General features: G+C 46.7%; 1 protein-coding gene across 2 annotated transcripts in view; it reads left to right on the forward strand.

The window, feature by feature from the left end:
* Positions 1-3,362: 3,362 nt before the first annotated feature.
* The window catches only part of GDAP1L1 (ganglioside induced differentiation associated protein 1 like 1), a 77,760-nt gene continuing 63,609 nt past the window's right edge, over positions 3,363-17,513 (forward strand). The window contains exons 1-2 of one of the 2 annotated variants that reach the window (XM_053244661.1): positions 3,363-3,519; positions 3,641-3,826. In XM_053244661.1, the coding sequence (XP_053100636.1) occupies positions 3,647-3,826 (180 nt within the window). In that variant the 5' untranslated portion in view covers positions 3,363-3,519; positions 3,641-3,646. Of the gene's footprint in view, positions 3,827-17,513 lie in introns of both variants that reach the window. The other variant, XM_053244662.1, reaches the window with a different exon arrangement.

Below are 17,513 nucleotides of genomic sequence, written 5' to 3' on the forward strand. Positions count from 1 at the left end.
AGCATCCCAGCTGAACCATAAACAAAACCCAGATCATGATGTGTCCACTATACTATACTATTCGTACCAAGCACCTAAAGTGTTCACTGTTGCACACTGCTATGTGCATCTCAGCCATATAAAACCTTTGATCTTGAGTAAGGCCTTCCTCCACTAGTAGAACAGTTTCTGCATGTGCACAAGTGTGCTAGAATTATCTCAGTCCAGGGCCGGTCAACCATATTGCATAGCATTCACAGCTGTCCACCTTGAACACCATTCCTGTCTTGAGAATAAGCAGTCCTATTCCAGATTAATTAAGGTTTTAAGCAGTCCTATTCCAGATTAATTTCTGCATGCCAATTGGCTGTTAAAGACATAGGAGCTGAGCCCATTAAAAAATGGCAACCTTATTTTCAGTAGGTAGCACCCACAGTTGTATTAGTCAGGAACAAGTCCTTAATCAGCCAGGGTTCCAAATCACATGAAGGTATCCACTGTACAGACTACTTTGCCCAAGGAGGCAAGGGGCAGGTGGACACATCAGTGGTGGGATGTGACAAGGGGGCAGGGCAGGTGGACACATCAGTTGTGGGATGTGACAAGATGATGTGATCCCACTGAATGCATGGGTGAGGTGGTTGTCTGAACAAGGCTCCTGAAGGTGGTTTTTCCATGTAACAAATTGTACTGGATTAGAGATGTATGCACTGCATCATTTGTGAAGGGCACATTGTGTGAGAGTAAGAGTGAGATAGGGATTGCCCTTTTAAAATGCACACAGATCACAATCCAGACCCTGTATGCCAGATGCAAGCAATTTTATCTGCGAAATTCTTAGCAAATTCGCCACAGCAGGCTACAGCTGGATCTCCCACCTGATTTTGTGGCCCTGGATATAATAGACCACAAACTACTCAGAATAGCTCCCCTGATCAGGGTTCCAAATCATGTGGAGGATTGGGCTCTGTCCTGAGCTGACAAATGCCAAATGTTTATTCCCTGGGGGTGGGGGATGGCATGATGAATGGATGTTCTGGTGGCACCGAGCATAGCTTGCAGTCATGATCCTATTCCTTCCTTGTGTGTTTGCTGAACATTTCAGATACATAGGAAGCTGCCGCATACCAAATCAGACCATTGGTCCATCTGGCACAGCATTACCTACTACTCTGACTGAACGAAGCTCTCCAAGAAAGACAGGAGTCTTTCCCAGCCCTCCCGAGAAATGTCAGGCAGTGAAGCTGAGATGTTCTGCACATACAACATGCTTTACCACTGAACTACCGGCCCCATCACCAAGGGAGACCGTCTGCACAGAGCTACAGCTAGAAGCTATCTGCGATTATATGCTATCTTCTTTGGAACACTCTTTCCCCCCACCCCCCAGATTTGTTCAGCCCCCTCCCTAGCTGCTTGTAAGGCCCTTCCTGTTTTGCCAGGCACTTGCCCTTTAATTTTTTTCCTTTTCCTTTTCCTTTTTCTAAATTGTTATTGGTATTGTTGTTGTTCACCACCTAGAGTCTTGGGAGGAGGCGGTATATAAGAAAATTTCAATCAATAAATAAATATGCATTCAGAGTCCTCTTCAGTTCCACAAGATAAGAAGGATTCCAAATCCATCTTCTTGATAGGCAGTGGCCTCAGCTACAGGTTTGGGGGAGCCCTCCGGCAAGAATCCTTCAGTGGCCCTTCGTTCTCCTCACAGCCATGGCTGCTGGCTGCTTGCATGTCAAAAAGAGAACTTATTAGCAGGCAGGCAGGCAGAGGCATAGGAACATAGGAAGCTGCTATATACTGAGTCAGACTGTAGGTCCATCTAGCTCAGTATTGTCTACTCAGACTGGCAGCGGCTTCTCTAAAGTTTCAGGCAGGAATATCTTCCAGCCCTGTCTTGGAGATGCTGCCAGGGAGGGAACTTGGAACCTACAGGTAGATGCTCTTCCCAGAGCAGCTCCATCCCCTGAAGGGAATATCTTACAGTGCTCACACTTCTAGTCTCCCTTTCACATGCAGCCAGGGTGGACCCTGCTTAGCTAAGGGAACAAGTCATGCTTACTACCACAAGACCAGCTCTCCTCTCCCTGCTACTGCTCCTGATCCTCACTGCTGCTGGTGCTCTGCCTCTCTGGGTTGGAGGCAGGGTGAATGAGGAGAAATAGGAAGAGCAGAGCCACCGGGCTTGTGGCAGTAGGCACTATGATAGCATGTGGTAGGATTCAGTAGGTGCCCAATCAGGATGGCCCTGAGATCAGCCTTGCTGTAAGTGAGGTTGGCCAATCCAGATCTGGGTATCAGGCGCCTGGGCTTGTTGCCCTGCCTTGTCAACAGACAGTAGATATTCCTGTTGGGGGTCACAGGCCCCTGGCTTCAGACTCCGATGCCCAGAACTTCTAGCCCTTAGCCACTTTTCATCTCCTTGCTCTGTTGGCTTGCCCAGGTCTGTTGCTTCACTCCAAGAAGTACCCGACTTGATAAATCAATATTTTCTGGCACCTGGGCAGGACCTGGAAGTGGAGCCCAGCGTTTTGGGGGAAGTCCAGGTTCCCAACGCAGCACAATATTCACACCAAGGCGTATAGCTGAAGAAACAACCTTGCTGAGGGCAGGATAGAAGAAACTAGCTACAGACTTGGAAGGGGGGCGGGGAGAGAAGCCAGTCTGTCGCCTGCTAGCCCTGGGCTGACTCCATACTTTGTTTCCTGCCTCTTTTTCAGCCACCTCCTTAACTGAGCATCTCTTGCTCACCTGATGAGTTTCATGGCTGAACAGGGATTAGAACTCGGGTCTCCCTGGTCATTGTCCAACACTCTAGCCACTACAGCACACTGGCTCCTACACCACACAGGCATGGCATTAGAGCAATGTCCATCTGATTTTTGTCCCCATCACTCTGCAGTATATTGCCTCTGAACATGGGGGCTCCATTTAGCTGGCAAGGCTAATTGCTAGTGATAGAAATAGCCACCATGAATTAGCAAGAGTTCCAATCTCCCTTCTGCAGATCGTAACATCTGAAACATTTCAAGTTTGGGGAATCCTTTTGCATGTAGCCTGGCAACTAAGCATGCATATTAAGCAGAAAGTATGCATGATTTGTAATTGACTTTTTGGGTTAGGAATACACACACAGAGAGAGAATTCCAGGTCTGGCTACCCACGACAGTAGTCTGTTACCCTAGGTAATCATCAGACCCATTTATCCAGATACCTGGACAATCTGGACATTGTGATTTCTGCCTCCCACAAGTCATTCTGCTAAAGGAGGCTACAATGTATTGCTCATAAGATGCAGGTCCTCCAGTTATCTGCTAACAGTGTAGACACTCAGGTTTGCCGGCAGGTGGCAGAGACTGCCTGTTGTGTCTGTGACTGGAACAATGCATGAGCAGTGCAGCAGTGTGCTTCAGTTGCAACCTTGCCACGGTTGTGAAGGGGCTGTGATTTAGCACACCCAGCAGCAGCGACACCCCTGCTTCTCTTCTCAAACCAGATGCTGCCGCTGATCCTGCTGCCCTGGGCTCCCCATGCCAATCTGGAGTGAGTAATGAAATCCAACCCTCTTGGCTCCAGTAATGATGCTGGTTCCATGAGCCCCTGTGATGCTCCGATAGTACAGCCGCTGCAGCTCTTTCTTTCTTCTGTTCTTCCATAATCTCAGGCTGTCATGGCGACTCCCAACAATGTTACTCCCACCAACTGCAGCTGGTGGCCCATTTCAGCTCTGGAGAACGATGCGGGCAAATCCATGGAGGCAGAGGAAAACCAGGACCTGGCACACCCTGCTTTCAGATCCAAGGACAGGCTGGTTTTGTATCACTGGACCCAGTCATTCAGTTCACAGAAGGTAAGCGCTTCGTGGGGTTCCAGAGAGCGAGAGAGATTCTTAGCCAATATTATCCCATGCAGATTCTTAGATATTGAGAATGTGAGTCTGATAGTTAAAAAAAACCAAAACCAAAAAACCAAACCAAAACAAAAAAGGCAAAAAAGCAGGTGGCTGTCCCTTTGGGATGCACAAGGGATCTGCTTGGAGTCAGGGTGTTTAAACCGAAGTGTGCTTTGTGTCTGCATTTCTGCAGTTTCAACAGCCTTTGTTTAAAGAAGGGGGAGGGGAGCCCTGTCTGTCTCTGTCTGGTATGGGGGTCAGATTTTCCCGTTGTGTTTGAAGAGGCTTTTCATTTATGGCTTGTTTCCTGGGGCTAAACACTGAATCTTAAGTGAAGGGGGTGGGGGGGAGAGAAGCCTAGAAAACTGAATTCTGTAACACTTGACAGGTAATGAGGGAGGGAGGGAGGGAGGCACGGAGCTTATTTCTTGTATATACATTGTAGAAGGCAGGACTGGGCATCAGTCTCAGAAACGTACCAAAGAAAACCATTATTTCTGACACTGCAGTCCTAGGCTGAAATCCTCTTTCCTGGACTCTAAAGTCTGTCCATAGTTGATGTTGTGTGTTTAAATGTTTGTTTTAAATGAAAAGTAAATGACATTCCCCTCCTGATTTTGGAAGGCTCCATCGGTAGCTCAGGTTAGGGATTTGCCCAGGATGAAACACACCTGACCTTTATTTTCCATAGTCCTCCGCACACGCACACACACAGTACCAGACATTTCTCCTTGCATTTATTATATATGGGAGCTGAATTATGCATAGGGGAGAAGATGAATGGACCACTTTCTTCAAGGCGGGCAGACCTTTAGTTTCCTTTGGGAGTAGAACCATCTCTCTTTGGGAAAGTGATGTGAGGTGAGGGCCCAGGCTGCATGCACAAAGAAATCCCACACTAATCCACTGAGCAGAATATGGGCAAATGTTCCCTTTTTGGGTAGTGGTGCTTGCTCTGCATTTGCTGTACCTGCATAACAGTCTCACTCCTTCATCCTCCCTTTTCTCTCACCTGGCCTTTCTCCTTTTAAAGCAAAACAAAACATGAAAATGTCTTCTTACAGGGATTTTCTTGATGCCTTTATCTTTGCCTCTGCCTGGGGAGGAAAGAGTTAACCAGTTACTCAGACATGCTTTTCTACAACTAGTCCAAAGCTAGCCCCACCTCTGCCAGAATGGATGGGACTCCATAGGCAGCAGATTGAACCATTAAAGTGACAGCACACCAAGGTAGCATTGCTAACTGGGTCTCCACTTTGATGAGGTTCTGTTTTTAAAGATGGTTTTCAAGGAAAAATGGATTCTCGGTGCTCTGAAATGTAATCATAGACTTGATTACATCCTGGGTTAAAGTGCAAGTGAAGAATATTCAGAGTAGCAGAGAAATTATTCAAGGTGCATTTCAGATTAGAACTCCCTTATGCGAATAGTTACATCCCTCTAGCCACAATACAATTTCAGCCTCTTTCTTTGTGAAGACACCATCTCCTTACTGCTGTATGTCAGAATAGGATTCAAAGGTCAAATCCTGAGCACACTCAGAACATTTTCGGATTTAGCTCTCCTTGAAGAGATATATTTTGTCTTTCATGGTGTCTGATGTCTGCAGAAACAGACCATGTCCAGGGTTGAATATGATGCCACAGACAGAGAATCAGGTTGACACTAACAGCTGGTAGCTTTTGTTTCCCTTTGTTCAGGACCATGGCCAGAGCACACAATGAATGTGGCCATGTTCTCCCAAAGCCATTTCCTCTTACAAATAGAGAAGAATAACCCTCACACACTGAGGAGTCAAATCCACTTCTTGTATAACTTAATTACACCATGGGCTTATGAGCTCTAAAACAAAGCCCTGAACATGTTGTTATAGGTTCATCTTCCTAAATTCTTCTCACACAGAGAGCCTGGAATTTTGTGCAACAAATGGGTGACTTTTTCAACCACAAAACCCAACTCCTATTATAGGAATGAGATATTCAAATACTTACTTTGTATTTGCTATATCTGCAAAACAGTCTTTCTCATTCAGCCTCCCCTTTCTCTCACCCTTTCTCCTCCTCTTTTTAACATGAAACATTTATTTTCATTTAACTAACCTAATTTGCATCCTTTAAACAATCTGCACAATTACGATATCTGGTTTTACAATTTTATCTTATTTTATTTGCACATTTTATGGTCAGGGGCTGGGAATGAGAGATGACTACAACTAATAAACAAGGTCTGTAAAGACACAGATAGGAGTATTGGGGACGGACTGAGATTCATGGCAGCAGAAGACGTCCTTGGTCAGCATCTGTTTTAGCTGCAAAAACTAGCAACACAGTTTCAGGATTATCTCTGCAAGCAAGAGAACTAGAAACTTGATTTTAAAGAGAGAAATATGAGATTCTCAGGATTCTGCAAAGCTACTGATTTTCCCATGATATTAAGCACCATATTCAGTTTTTCACAGTGTGTTGGTGATAGCTGTGGGATCCTTAGGCACCTTGCTAAGACATGGAGATTCTTGGGTTCCATTCCCTATTTTGTTTTACTAGCTTGGTTGTTAATTCCAGCTGGGCTAAAGAAACAGATGTGAGAATCATAACTCTGAGTAGGGTTTGCCAGAGTTGTCTGAGGTTTTATCTAGAGTTGTTTCTGCGTATGATTTGATAATTGCCAAGAAATTTAGGACAAAAAAAGGAAGTACTAAGTACTTTTGCACAAAACGCATAAGCAACTTGTAGAATTCTCTACTACAAGATGTAGTGACAGCCAACAACCTGGAAGGCTTTAAGAGGGGTTTGGAGAACATGGAGGAGAGGTCTATCAGTGGCTACTAGCTGGAGGGCTAGAGGCCACCTCCAGCCTCAGCAGGATGCCTCTGAGTACCAGCTGCAGGGGAGTAACAGCAGGAGAGAGGGCATGCTGTCAACTCCTGCCTGTAGGCTTCCAGCGGCATCTGGTGGGCCCCTGTGTGAAACAGGATGCTGGACTAGATGGGCCTTGGGCCTGATCCAGCAGGGCTGTTCTTATTATCTGAGTCACCAGAATTACAATGGGTTAAATCAGCTGATAGTCTGTCCATTCATTAACCAGTTCAGTTACATGCTAGGCTCAAACTATATGTTAGGGATGTGCAGAACTGGTTGACTTGCAAACCCCACTGCCACGAACTGGGTTGTTTCGAGCAGTTTGATTGCAAATGGCTTTGAACCCGTTTGAGCCCAGCTGATTGGTTTAACCAAACTGGTTTGCTTTGGTATAGTTCAGTCTAAATTCAAACCAAATTTGAATTGGAACTAGTTCGCTTTGGTTTGGTCTAAATTCGAACTGAATTCAGACCGAACTGCACCAAACAGTCCATGCACACCCCTATTATATGTTACTTTAAGCACATGCTATGCAGTTGTGTGCTTCTTTTTTCTTTGTCCAGTAGCATGTGGGGTACCATTCTGGATTGGGACAATGGGCGGAGGGGTGCTTTACCCTTTTGCTCGGCCACAATCCTGATCTGGGTTGCACAAACACACCCTGCAGCTGCTATTTCACCAGGATGAAAAGCTCCCATGGGAGCCAATGGGAGATCTTCTCACCCGTCAAATAGCAGTTGGATAGGGTCAGGCTAGGGACCATGGGGTTAAACGGCAAAGGGTTTAAATCTTCCTCCTTTCATGGTTCCAGTCTGGATCACCTAATCTCAATCTGGATCAGTGTCAAATTGGATCACCTTGTATGTTCTTGGCCTTGTGGTCAAGGTAAAGTATGCCGTCGAGTTGTTGTCGACTCCTGGTGACCACAGAGCCTTGTGGTTGCCTTTGGTAAAATAAAGGAGGGGTTTACCATTGCCTCCTCCCGTGCAGTATGAGATGATGCCTTTCAGCATTTTCCTATATCGCTGCTGCCTGAAACATACCCGCAGAGATTTGAACCAGCAACCTCTGGCTTGGTAGTCAAGCCATTTCCCCACTGCGCCATTAGGTGTCCTGGTCTTGTGGTAGCAAGCATGAATTGTCCCCTTTGTTAAGCAGGGTCCACCCTGGTTTGCATTTGAATGGGAGACATGTGTGAGCACTGTAAGATGGAGTGGCTCTGGGAAGAGCATCTGCCTGCTTTCATGCAGAAAGTTCCAAGTTCCCTCCCTGGAATCTCCAAGATAAGGCTGGGAGAGACTCCTGCCTGCAACCTTGGAGAAGCTGCTGCCAGTCTGTATAGACAATATTGAGCTAGATGGACCAATGGTCTGACTCAGTATAAGGCAGCTTCCTATGTTCCTAACAAAGTTAAAACATGCACATAACTGCACAGCACATGCTGAAAGTAATGTGTAGTTTAATTCCAATATTTGATACTTTCTGGCAGCTCTTTGATCTGAGGGTTGTATCAGTCTCAAAACAACTTTGTCAGGTAGTTCATTATTCTCTTTATTGCAGGCAGGGAATTGAGGCACAAAGAGGATTCCAAAGCTTTTTGACGACGGGTGGGTTCAGATGACTACTGGCACATTCTCCCAACTTCCATCCCCAAGATCTGGAAGTCAGGCAGAGAATGTTGGGTGAAGAATCCCAGGAACAGACTTGAGCAGGTTCAAATGTCAAACCCACAAGGAACATTCCGTCTGGACTGAGAAGTTACTTGCTTTTCTGAACCGCTGCCCCCTACCTCATGAAAAGCTCAATAGAAATGAATTAAACAAACAATATTAACAAAGATCTCATTTATTGATTGTAGCAACTTGCCCAAGGCCACCTTGTTTCCTCATAGCTGTGGATTCACTCAAGCAAGTGCTTCCCTTGTAATCGATGTTTAATTTCTTGGAGATAGGATGTGGTTCAGGTCTTCTGGCAAATGATTTTCTTTGACCTGGAAACCTCCTCTACCAAGCGCCCAGTATATGCTGGCTGTGGTTACTCAGTGGTGAGTGAAAGACATTTTGCACATACTCATGAGTAATCTTTTTGCCCAGGAGTCTCGGACTTTAACCAGGAACATCATTATGTAGGCTGCATGCTAGCCTACATGAGCTACTGTGGAATATGTGCTCAAGCCTGAGAGCCCTATCCAGGCATTAATGTGTATTAACTTAGATAGGTTTAGGTTCAGCCCCTGACCTCCAGTATCAAGCCACAAGCTCTTCTCCCATTGCAGTTTCCAATTAAAAGAGTGTTGCTTCCTCTTGTGTATCTTTGCTGGTGTTCTATTCCATTTAATTTAAACTTAAGGTCATGAACAGAGGTTAGTGGTCATCTGTCATTCTGTGAGCTCCTTCCTAGCCATTGGCCAAACTCCTGTGATGTCACAGCATCACATCTTGTTGTGACATGAAGAGAAGAAGGATGGAAACAGCTGGAAGGAGGTACTGGGGCCAACATTATGAATAATTTGCCTTTATGCCCCATCCTTCCTCCAAAGAGGTCATGGTGGCATAATCTGTTTTCATAAAACTGAAGCAGCTCCAGAAGGCCTGTGAGACTTCAGTGGGATCTGACAAGTGGTGGAGCAGGAGAGCACTGGATTATAGCCTCAAGTTATTGAGAGGCAGCTGTGGGTCCTTTTCATGGGCATTGCTGGGAAAGCAGTAGGGCTTCTTACACTCTAGTGCAGGGGTGGGGAACCTTGGCACTCCAGCTGTTGTTGAACTACAACTCCCATCATCCCCAGCCACTATTGTGGCTGGGGATGATGGGAGTTGTAGTTCAACAACAGCTGGAGTGCCAAGGTTCCCCACCCCTGCTCTAGTGTCTCTTGTCATAGGAAAATAGGATGCTGCATTATACCAAGTCAGATCACTGGTCTATCTAGCTCAGTATTGTTTACAGTGAACGGCAGCAGCTCTCCATGGTTTCAGACAGGAGTCTATCTTGGCCCTACCTGGGAGTTCTTCACACATGGCTTTATGCTGTGGGGTATCCAAAAAGCGTATCTGCTTCAGAGCACATTCGAGGCAGTTTAATTTGGGGGATTAGATGGACTGTTCACATAGCTGTCGGCTCCTCCCCGCATTCCCTGCAATCTTTCTCCTGTGTGCGTTCCCGCTCTGGTTTTTTTCTGCCACCAATCACATCCCAGGAGGAGGCGCAAGATGCCTCCCTACATTATTACTTTTTTTTTAGTTTGATAGCCAGCCGGATTTTCACAAAAGTGACAAGCCAAAACAAAAGAGCACTTAACCCCAACCTGCTGAACTGGATCCAAATTTTTGCTGGTTTTTATAATAAACTTGCCTTTGTGAAATCATTGCTTTCTCTGTGTGATGAAGAAAAATCAGCTCAGACACAAGGGGATCAGGTTACATCTAACCTGCAGACTCCATTGTTAAGCTGCACAGACATGGTTAAGACTCCACAACATCTGCATATGTAAAGCTGTGTTCCTATGGTGACCAGGCTTCAATAAGATGAAGCTGAACTTGAAAGCATAGGAAGAACCACATTTTGCACGTGCTTGCATTTAGCTCAGGAATTTCTCCGGCTGAATTATCGGCAATGGCCCCTCCACACATCACAGAGAAACTCTGGGGTATAACAGAAGCCTTGGAGTTGTTTTTTTTTAAGCCACTGAAAACAGAGGATTTTTTTAAAGCCAGACATAATTCAGGCTAAGGAAGAATGTGCAGCCATGATTCAGGAGGAAACAGAGTCCTGTCTGTACTGGTCCCTGATAGCCCGCAGTGACTTCAGGGTAAATTCAGCTAATATGCAAACTGGTACACTCCATTCCAGAGGAGATTTGAACACCTTGAGCTTTTTGGAAGAGCGGTATAATAGTTTTAATAATAAATAAATAAATAAATAATAAAAGCCATGTGTGTAAAGCACACATGGAGATATTAAGGATTGAACCTGGGACTTTTTGCATGCAAGTAGAAGCTCTACCACTGAACTATGGCCCCATCCCTAAAGAAGTTTTCTTCATTGTAAGGCCTGGGGGCCAGTGGCAACCTCCATCAACCCTAAGTGCAGCCCCCTGACTAATTGTTTATTAGGCCTGGGTGAAGCTGAAGCTGATGGGAAGCTGCCTTATACTAAGTCAGGCCACTGGTCCCTCTAGCTGAGTATTGTCTACACCAGGCCTGCTCAACTTCGCTCCCCCTCCCAGCTGTTTTTGGAATACAACTCCCATAATCCCCAGCCACACTGGCCAATAGCCAGGGATTGTGGGAGTTTTAGGCCAACATCTGCAGGAGGGCCGGAGTTGAGCAGCCCTGGTCTACACTGATGGGCAGTGGCTCTCCAAGGTTTCAGGCAGGAGTCTTTTTTGCAGCCCTGCTTGGAGATGCCAGGTAGTAAACCTGGGACCTTCTGCTTGCAGAGTTCTACCACTGAGCTATGGCCCTATCCCTAGCAAAAATGACCACTCGCTAAAATGACCAGTGCTGCACTTTGCCCAGTGTTGGGTAGGGGGCTCCTTTAAGGGAAACTGAGCCCTCTTGAACTCCTGCACCATGGAGGAGTTCTCCTGCCACAGAGTCTTAAGTGAGGGCTGCGTCTCTCTTAAAGGGCTCTCTCAGCACAGAGAAAATCACGGTACTATGTCAGTAAAGTAAGAAATGGCTCTCGCATTGAAGGTCCCCCCACCACCGCCAGAGAGGCCCCTCTGTGAAAAACAGTGAATATCACTGCTCTAAGGGGAATATCTTACAGCTCATAGTGTTTGCATATAGTCACCCATCCAAATGCAAGCCTAGGAAAACCCTGCTTATTGCAAGACTGACCTAATCCCTAATAGTGTCAACCATGGAGGTATAATTAAAATTCAAGAAAAATAAGGATTATCATCTTTGATTATAAGTGATATTTGGGGGGAGCTACCCTTTATTATATACATTTTCCACGGACCCCCTGAATTTACCCTTTGGACTCCAGGTTAAGAACCCCTGGATTAGATTGTTCTGGAGGGGAAATGTCAAAGTCACCAAAGAGGTTGTATATTGTTAGGATGATATGCAGAGAGCCAGAAGGAAAGAGGACCTGAGTCCCGCTAGTTTCTTGACATCCTATTCATCACCTCAAGTCCAATAATAAAAGCCCTCCTGGATCAGACAAAACATTCATCTAGTCCAATATCCTGTTTCCAAACAGATGCTTCCAGGAACCCCACAAAATGGGTATAGAGTCAAGAGCCTTCTCTCCATTGGATGCCACCCAGCAAGTGTTGTTCAGACTGTGGCATATTGCCTCAGAACCTAACAATTTTGTGTAGGCACTGTGGCTAATAACCATTGATGGTGTTATGCTTGGTCAAACCAATGTCTCTTATACACAAAGCCCTCTAGTTTGTGTGTCTGGGGCAGGGATACTAAATCAGTTCTAGGACTATTACACTTTGAAGCTGGCGGAATTTAGCAGGTGCTAGAGCACTGGTTGCCAAGCTGGGGTCCTCCAGATGTTGCTGAACTACAACTCCCATCAACCCCAGGAAGAATAAGGGAGTTGTAGTTCAGCAACACCTGGAAACAGAGGCTCTCTTCCCCTTGGACTTCTGAGTGGAAGCCCGGGGCCTCCATAATCTCCCCCCACCCAGCCAAATGATCTTTTGTTTGTCCTTGGTGGTATGGTGGCCGGACTGTGTCAAGTTACATGTTGGAATGTTTCTGCGGATGTACATCTGCATAAATTGTCTTGTACATCTTTACATTCTTGCAAATTCTGTTGCTTAAATATTGGATCCTTTGGAGACAGAGTGGGGAGTGGGTAAAGAAATATGTGATATGGGAAATCCGTTGAGTTGCTTGTTGAAATGTTTCTGCCAATGCATATTTGCATTAAAAAAAAACCCACTTGTTTTATATTCTTACATTCTTGTGTGTTCAGTTGCTGTTTGTGCCCTCAAGAACCCATGTGTTAAAAATACTGTGAGGCTATTCTCACGAGGGGGGGAAACCAGGCTAAGGGAGCTTAGCTTGTTCCCCCCATCATGAGAACCACTGGGCTTGCAGGCAATCCCAGTGGTTCAACAGCGGCTAGCCACCAAAGTAGCCTTCCCCTTAAACGAGGTTAGCGGAGCAAGTGCTCCACTAACCCCCTCTGTAAGATTGTGAGATGCCATGGCGCAGCTCTGCACCGTGGCAACTCGTGAGTAGACCCCTGACTGGGAGGCTACAACAAGCCTCCTGGCCTCGGCGGTCTCCCCAGAATGCCCTGTGCACTTGCGTGGGGCATCCTGGGACTTCCAGGGGTGGGTTGGCCCCCAATCGCCCCCACCCCATAGGCTTTGTGACGAAGCTAGTAATCATGTGAGTTGATCACTCACGTGGCCGTGTGTGGCCGCCCAGGGCTGAGCTCAGTCTGCTCGTGTTGGGCTCTACACACAAAGTGTGTGTGTGTGTGTGTGTGTGTGTGTGTGTGAAGGTGATGCTTAACTTGCAGTGGTGGGAGCGCTCCAAAGGCCTTTAGGTGATGGTGCTTAACTTGTAGCGGGGAGGGGGGCCTCCAAAGGCCTTTGGGTCCAGGCTTCAAAATTACCTAGGTATACCTGGCTCTGTGGTCGTTAGGACTGACCGGGCAGCACAATCTTTCCTTTTTACCACTGCCTGGAGGGCCCCAGGTTGGAAACCACTGTGCTAGAAGAGTCCCTTTCTGCAGACAGCTATCCATCTGGTAGAGTGAGCCTAAATGGATGCCATCGCAGCTTTCTGCACCGAGCAGGGGGCTGGACCTTTGCTGTTATTAACATCCTATGACTCTAGATCAGGGGTCAAGCACTGGCAGCTTGAGCACTGGTGGTGCCACGCCGCTTCTGGACACGCCGTTTATACTGGTCACACCCCCATATGCCAGAACAGTGATGTCTTGGGGGTTATCCCCAAGCCTGCAGCCAGCACCTCTTCTCAGCAGCAGCCTCTCTTCTTTCTCTTCTTCCCCCAACCTAGCTTTAACTTTAGTGGTGTGGGCTGCTTTTTTGCTGGATTGAGGATTTCCCCAGCCTGGTGAACAAGCAGCCTGTGCTGCAAAAGTTAAAGCCATCAGGGAGAGAAGAGAGACAGAGAGGTAGCAACCGCTCTGTCTTTCTCTTCTCCCTACCCCCCACCCCATCTTTGGATGTAGCTGTGCAGGCTGCTTCTTTGCCAAATTGGGGAACTCCCCAACCCACCAAAAGAGCAACTTGCACTGCTAAAGCTGCCAGGGGAGAAGGCTGCTGGAAGCCCAGGAATGGTTGGCAGGGCAAAAGGAGTGGGGCATCCCCTGGGCCGGCATGCTGCTTGCCTTTCTGCTATGCTGTGCCTGCAGCAGCCCAGCTAGTCCTTGTGTTTCTTGCTTACCTTTTCGGTGCGGGTGTAAGGGAGGGAGGTGGTGTGGAGCTGGCCCTTGGGCAGGGTCAGCGGAGCCAACTCCTCCCCACGCCCTCATCTCATCTTCCAGGCACACTGAGATCCTCGGGGTGCCCAGAAGATAAGTGGGCAGGAGAAGAGAAAGGTGGTGTGCCATGCAAAATCATTTCTGCAATATCGGTTCGCTTCTGGCATGTGTGTCAACCTCTGATCTAGAACAACTAGCACAAAACCAGCAAGCATGTAACTTTGGAAGGGGTCTAGATAATGGAGCATCACTGCAAAGTATCCTAGAGGGGAGAGACAAATAGAGTCAGCAGGCCAGGACATTTAAAAAAGAAAGAAGGAACTCCTTCTTAGTTATGAACCCCGCCGCCTATTAAGATCTTCAGGGGAGGTTCATCGGAGAGTGCCACCGGCTCGTCTGGTGGTGACTCTAAGGAGAGCCTTCTCTGTAGTTGCCCCAGAGCCGTGGAATGCACTTCCTGCTGAGATTAGTGCTGCTCCATCCCTTTTGGCTTTTAGGAAACAACTAAAGCTCTTCAGCCAAGCTGTTTAGCTATTTGGTTGTTTTTATGAGTATTTTAATTTGCTCATTTTAATATGCTTTAATTGTTTTTTAAAAATTGGTTTGTTTTATTGCTGTAAACTACCTAGAGACTTTGGTACTGGGCGGTATACAAATTAGATAGATAGATAGATAGATAGATAGATAGATAGATAGATAGATAAGTTTAGATTAGGGAGGGGGGGAGAGAGAGAGAGGATGTTATTGAGAGAGAGCAACACAGTAATCAGGTACTGAATATTGTCTGCTTACACAAGTGTAGCAGAATGGATCTGAAGGCTGTTTCTGTAAGTGGAGGGGGAAGAGTGTGGGATCATGACCAATGCCATGCCATTGCACAGAAAGTCAAAGTAGAATTGGAAAAGAGGGAGAGGGAGAGAAATGAGAGGGAGAGAGGGAGAGAAAGCAAATAGTTTGCTCCTTTCCTGTTCTACTGAGAGGACTGAAACCTTGAAAGGAAACCATTGGATCTCAAACTGGAGATCCAGCTTTCATGGTGCAATAAGGCCTTTATTTCACTAGATGTTTCTGAGGCTGCTGGACTCAGATTTTAATCCGAAGGGAGTCCAAAAACACCTGGGTGCCTACCGGGCACAAGGTTCAGAGTAAGACTTGTGCACGGTGAGCACCACAAACCAGTGTGGAGTGCAGAAAATGGCAGAGGCAGGCACATGGGTGAGAGTCCCAGGGCAACACAGGAAGGTGCCTTATACTGAGTCAGACCATTGGTCTAACTAGCTCAGCATTGTCTACACGGACTGGCAGCAGCATCTCCAAGGTTGCAGGCAGGAGTCGCTCACAGCCCTATCTTGGAGATGCCAGGGAGGGAACTTGGAACCTTCTGCATGCAAGCATGCAGGTGCACATCCCAGAGCAGCCCATCCCCTAAGGGGAATATCTTACAGTGCTTGAGCACTACTTGAGCAGAGCATCCATCAACAAGCCCACACCTCGAAGCACACTACCCTCAGGAAGTCCAGGTCAATTACAGGGTTTAAAACAAAAGAAGTAAAAGCAGAGGGATCTTCTAAACAGGGGTTAACTGGGTGACAGAAGACAGAGGGTCTTTATGTTAATCTAAAGAAGCAGTGTGGGAGCTGAGTGGATGAGGTAGAACTACCGGGTGGCAACACAAAGCAAAAGGGGCTGTTAATGGAACTGCCTCGAGTGTGATTGGCCTGCACCCCCTAGTTCAGGTGAATGTGGGGAATTTAGCTCAAAAGGGGAGACAGTTCCAATCAGCCTTAATTTGCGCAAGCGTATGGACTCAAGAAAATCAGCTTGAGAGAGAGGTTTGAATTAAATAAAAAAGGAGTTTATTAAAAATAAAATCAGACTAAATTACTATGTGGCCATAGTTTAAAGGCACTACAAATATGCTAAGAAACAGACTATTGTAAGGCACATTTATCTTAAAGTTCCAAATTATGTGTAAATTCCCAGGCGGGCTAGAGAGCTACTTTAAGATAGAGGGGCAAGATTTCAGAAATAAGAGAAAGGGATCGATTCAGCTCCTGAAGGAGCTGGGCAAGAGGCTATATCACCTGTCCTGGAGTGGAACACCCAGGTGGTCTGCTGGAGTCTCTTGTTGAAGTCTGCTGGGGTCCAGAGTGAGAGGCACTGAGATGTTTCGCAGTGGGAGTCCCAGGTGTAATATATACATGAGGAAGCACACTGGGTCATGGAATTAGAGATACTTATATCCCAAAATGTGCCTTGAGGGCACTTGTCTTTTGTCCTGCTGTGCTGAACAGGGGAGCCCAGACAACTTTTTTGTTGTTGTTGTTGAATGCATTGTGTCTTGATAGTCCTTCCTGGATAGGAAGATGTGTGAATCGCCTATGGTATTCAAGGCTGATTGTGAGGACAATTGGAGTGTGCAGGTGCGTTTAAAGAATCTCCTGTGCTGGGACTGACTCCCCCAATAATTCTATCAACAGTTTCAATAGGCACACTTTCAAAGTTACATCAATTACTCATCCCTATTGTAATGGAGGCTGCAGATAAGAAACTTGTCTTATCTGTCTTTTCTCCCTGGTCTGATGGCCAGGTATTGTCTCTTTGTGAGAGGAAGAGGGGAGTTTAGATTTCATTCCAAGGCTGAAATGATCTTAGATGCCAGACACTTGCAGGAGCTAGTCCTGGGAGCCTGCTTAGCTTGGCACCCTTTATAGAGAGTGTGAAGCTAATCCCCTTTCCAGTTTGTTGGCTTGCAGCCAAATCTAGGGGCGACCAGTCCACTGCCAGCTAAGTGACTTGTCCCCATGTAGAACATAGACTGGGAGCTCACATTGCAGTGCAGCTCATGAGCATAGCAAAAGTGCAATTTCCAAGCCTGGAGATGCAGTTGCAACCAGGGAGGCTTCTGGGAGCGAGCTGAATAAGCTCAGCTGGTAACAGGGCTCTGGACATATCAGTTCAAGAATGGGAGAAGCCCTGTTCCTGTGTTATCAAAAGAGCATCCCCAAGGGCTTTCTTGCAGGGCCTGCCCCCGCACCGATGCTCTCAGCAATCTCACGGGATTCTTCCTATGATGCAGAATGCTGGTTTGTCCCTTTGAGGATGGGGCCATGGCTCAGTGGTAGAGCATCTGCTTTGCATGCAGAAGGCCCCAGATCCAATCCCTGGCATCTCCAGGTAGGTGTCGTAAATCTGTCAGGCTAGCCAGACGGAGCGTAAAACAGGCAGAGGCAGAAGTAGAATAGCAAAGTCTTACAGGAAGAAATTCTCCAAACCAGGTTCAGTCTGAGTCAAATCCAATCAATCCAACAGAGGCCAAATCGAAGTCCACAGGCAAGGTCAACACAGTCCAGGGTCCAAAC

The sequence above is a fragment of the Hemicordylus capensis genome, chromosome 4 (genome assembly GCF_027244095.1).
Source record: "Hemicordylus capensis ecotype Gifberg chromosome 4, rHemCap1.1.pri, whole genome shotgun sequence".
Classification (NCBI taxonomy): Eukaryota; Metazoa; Chordata; class Lepidosauria; order Squamata; family Cordylidae; genus Hemicordylus; species Hemicordylus capensis.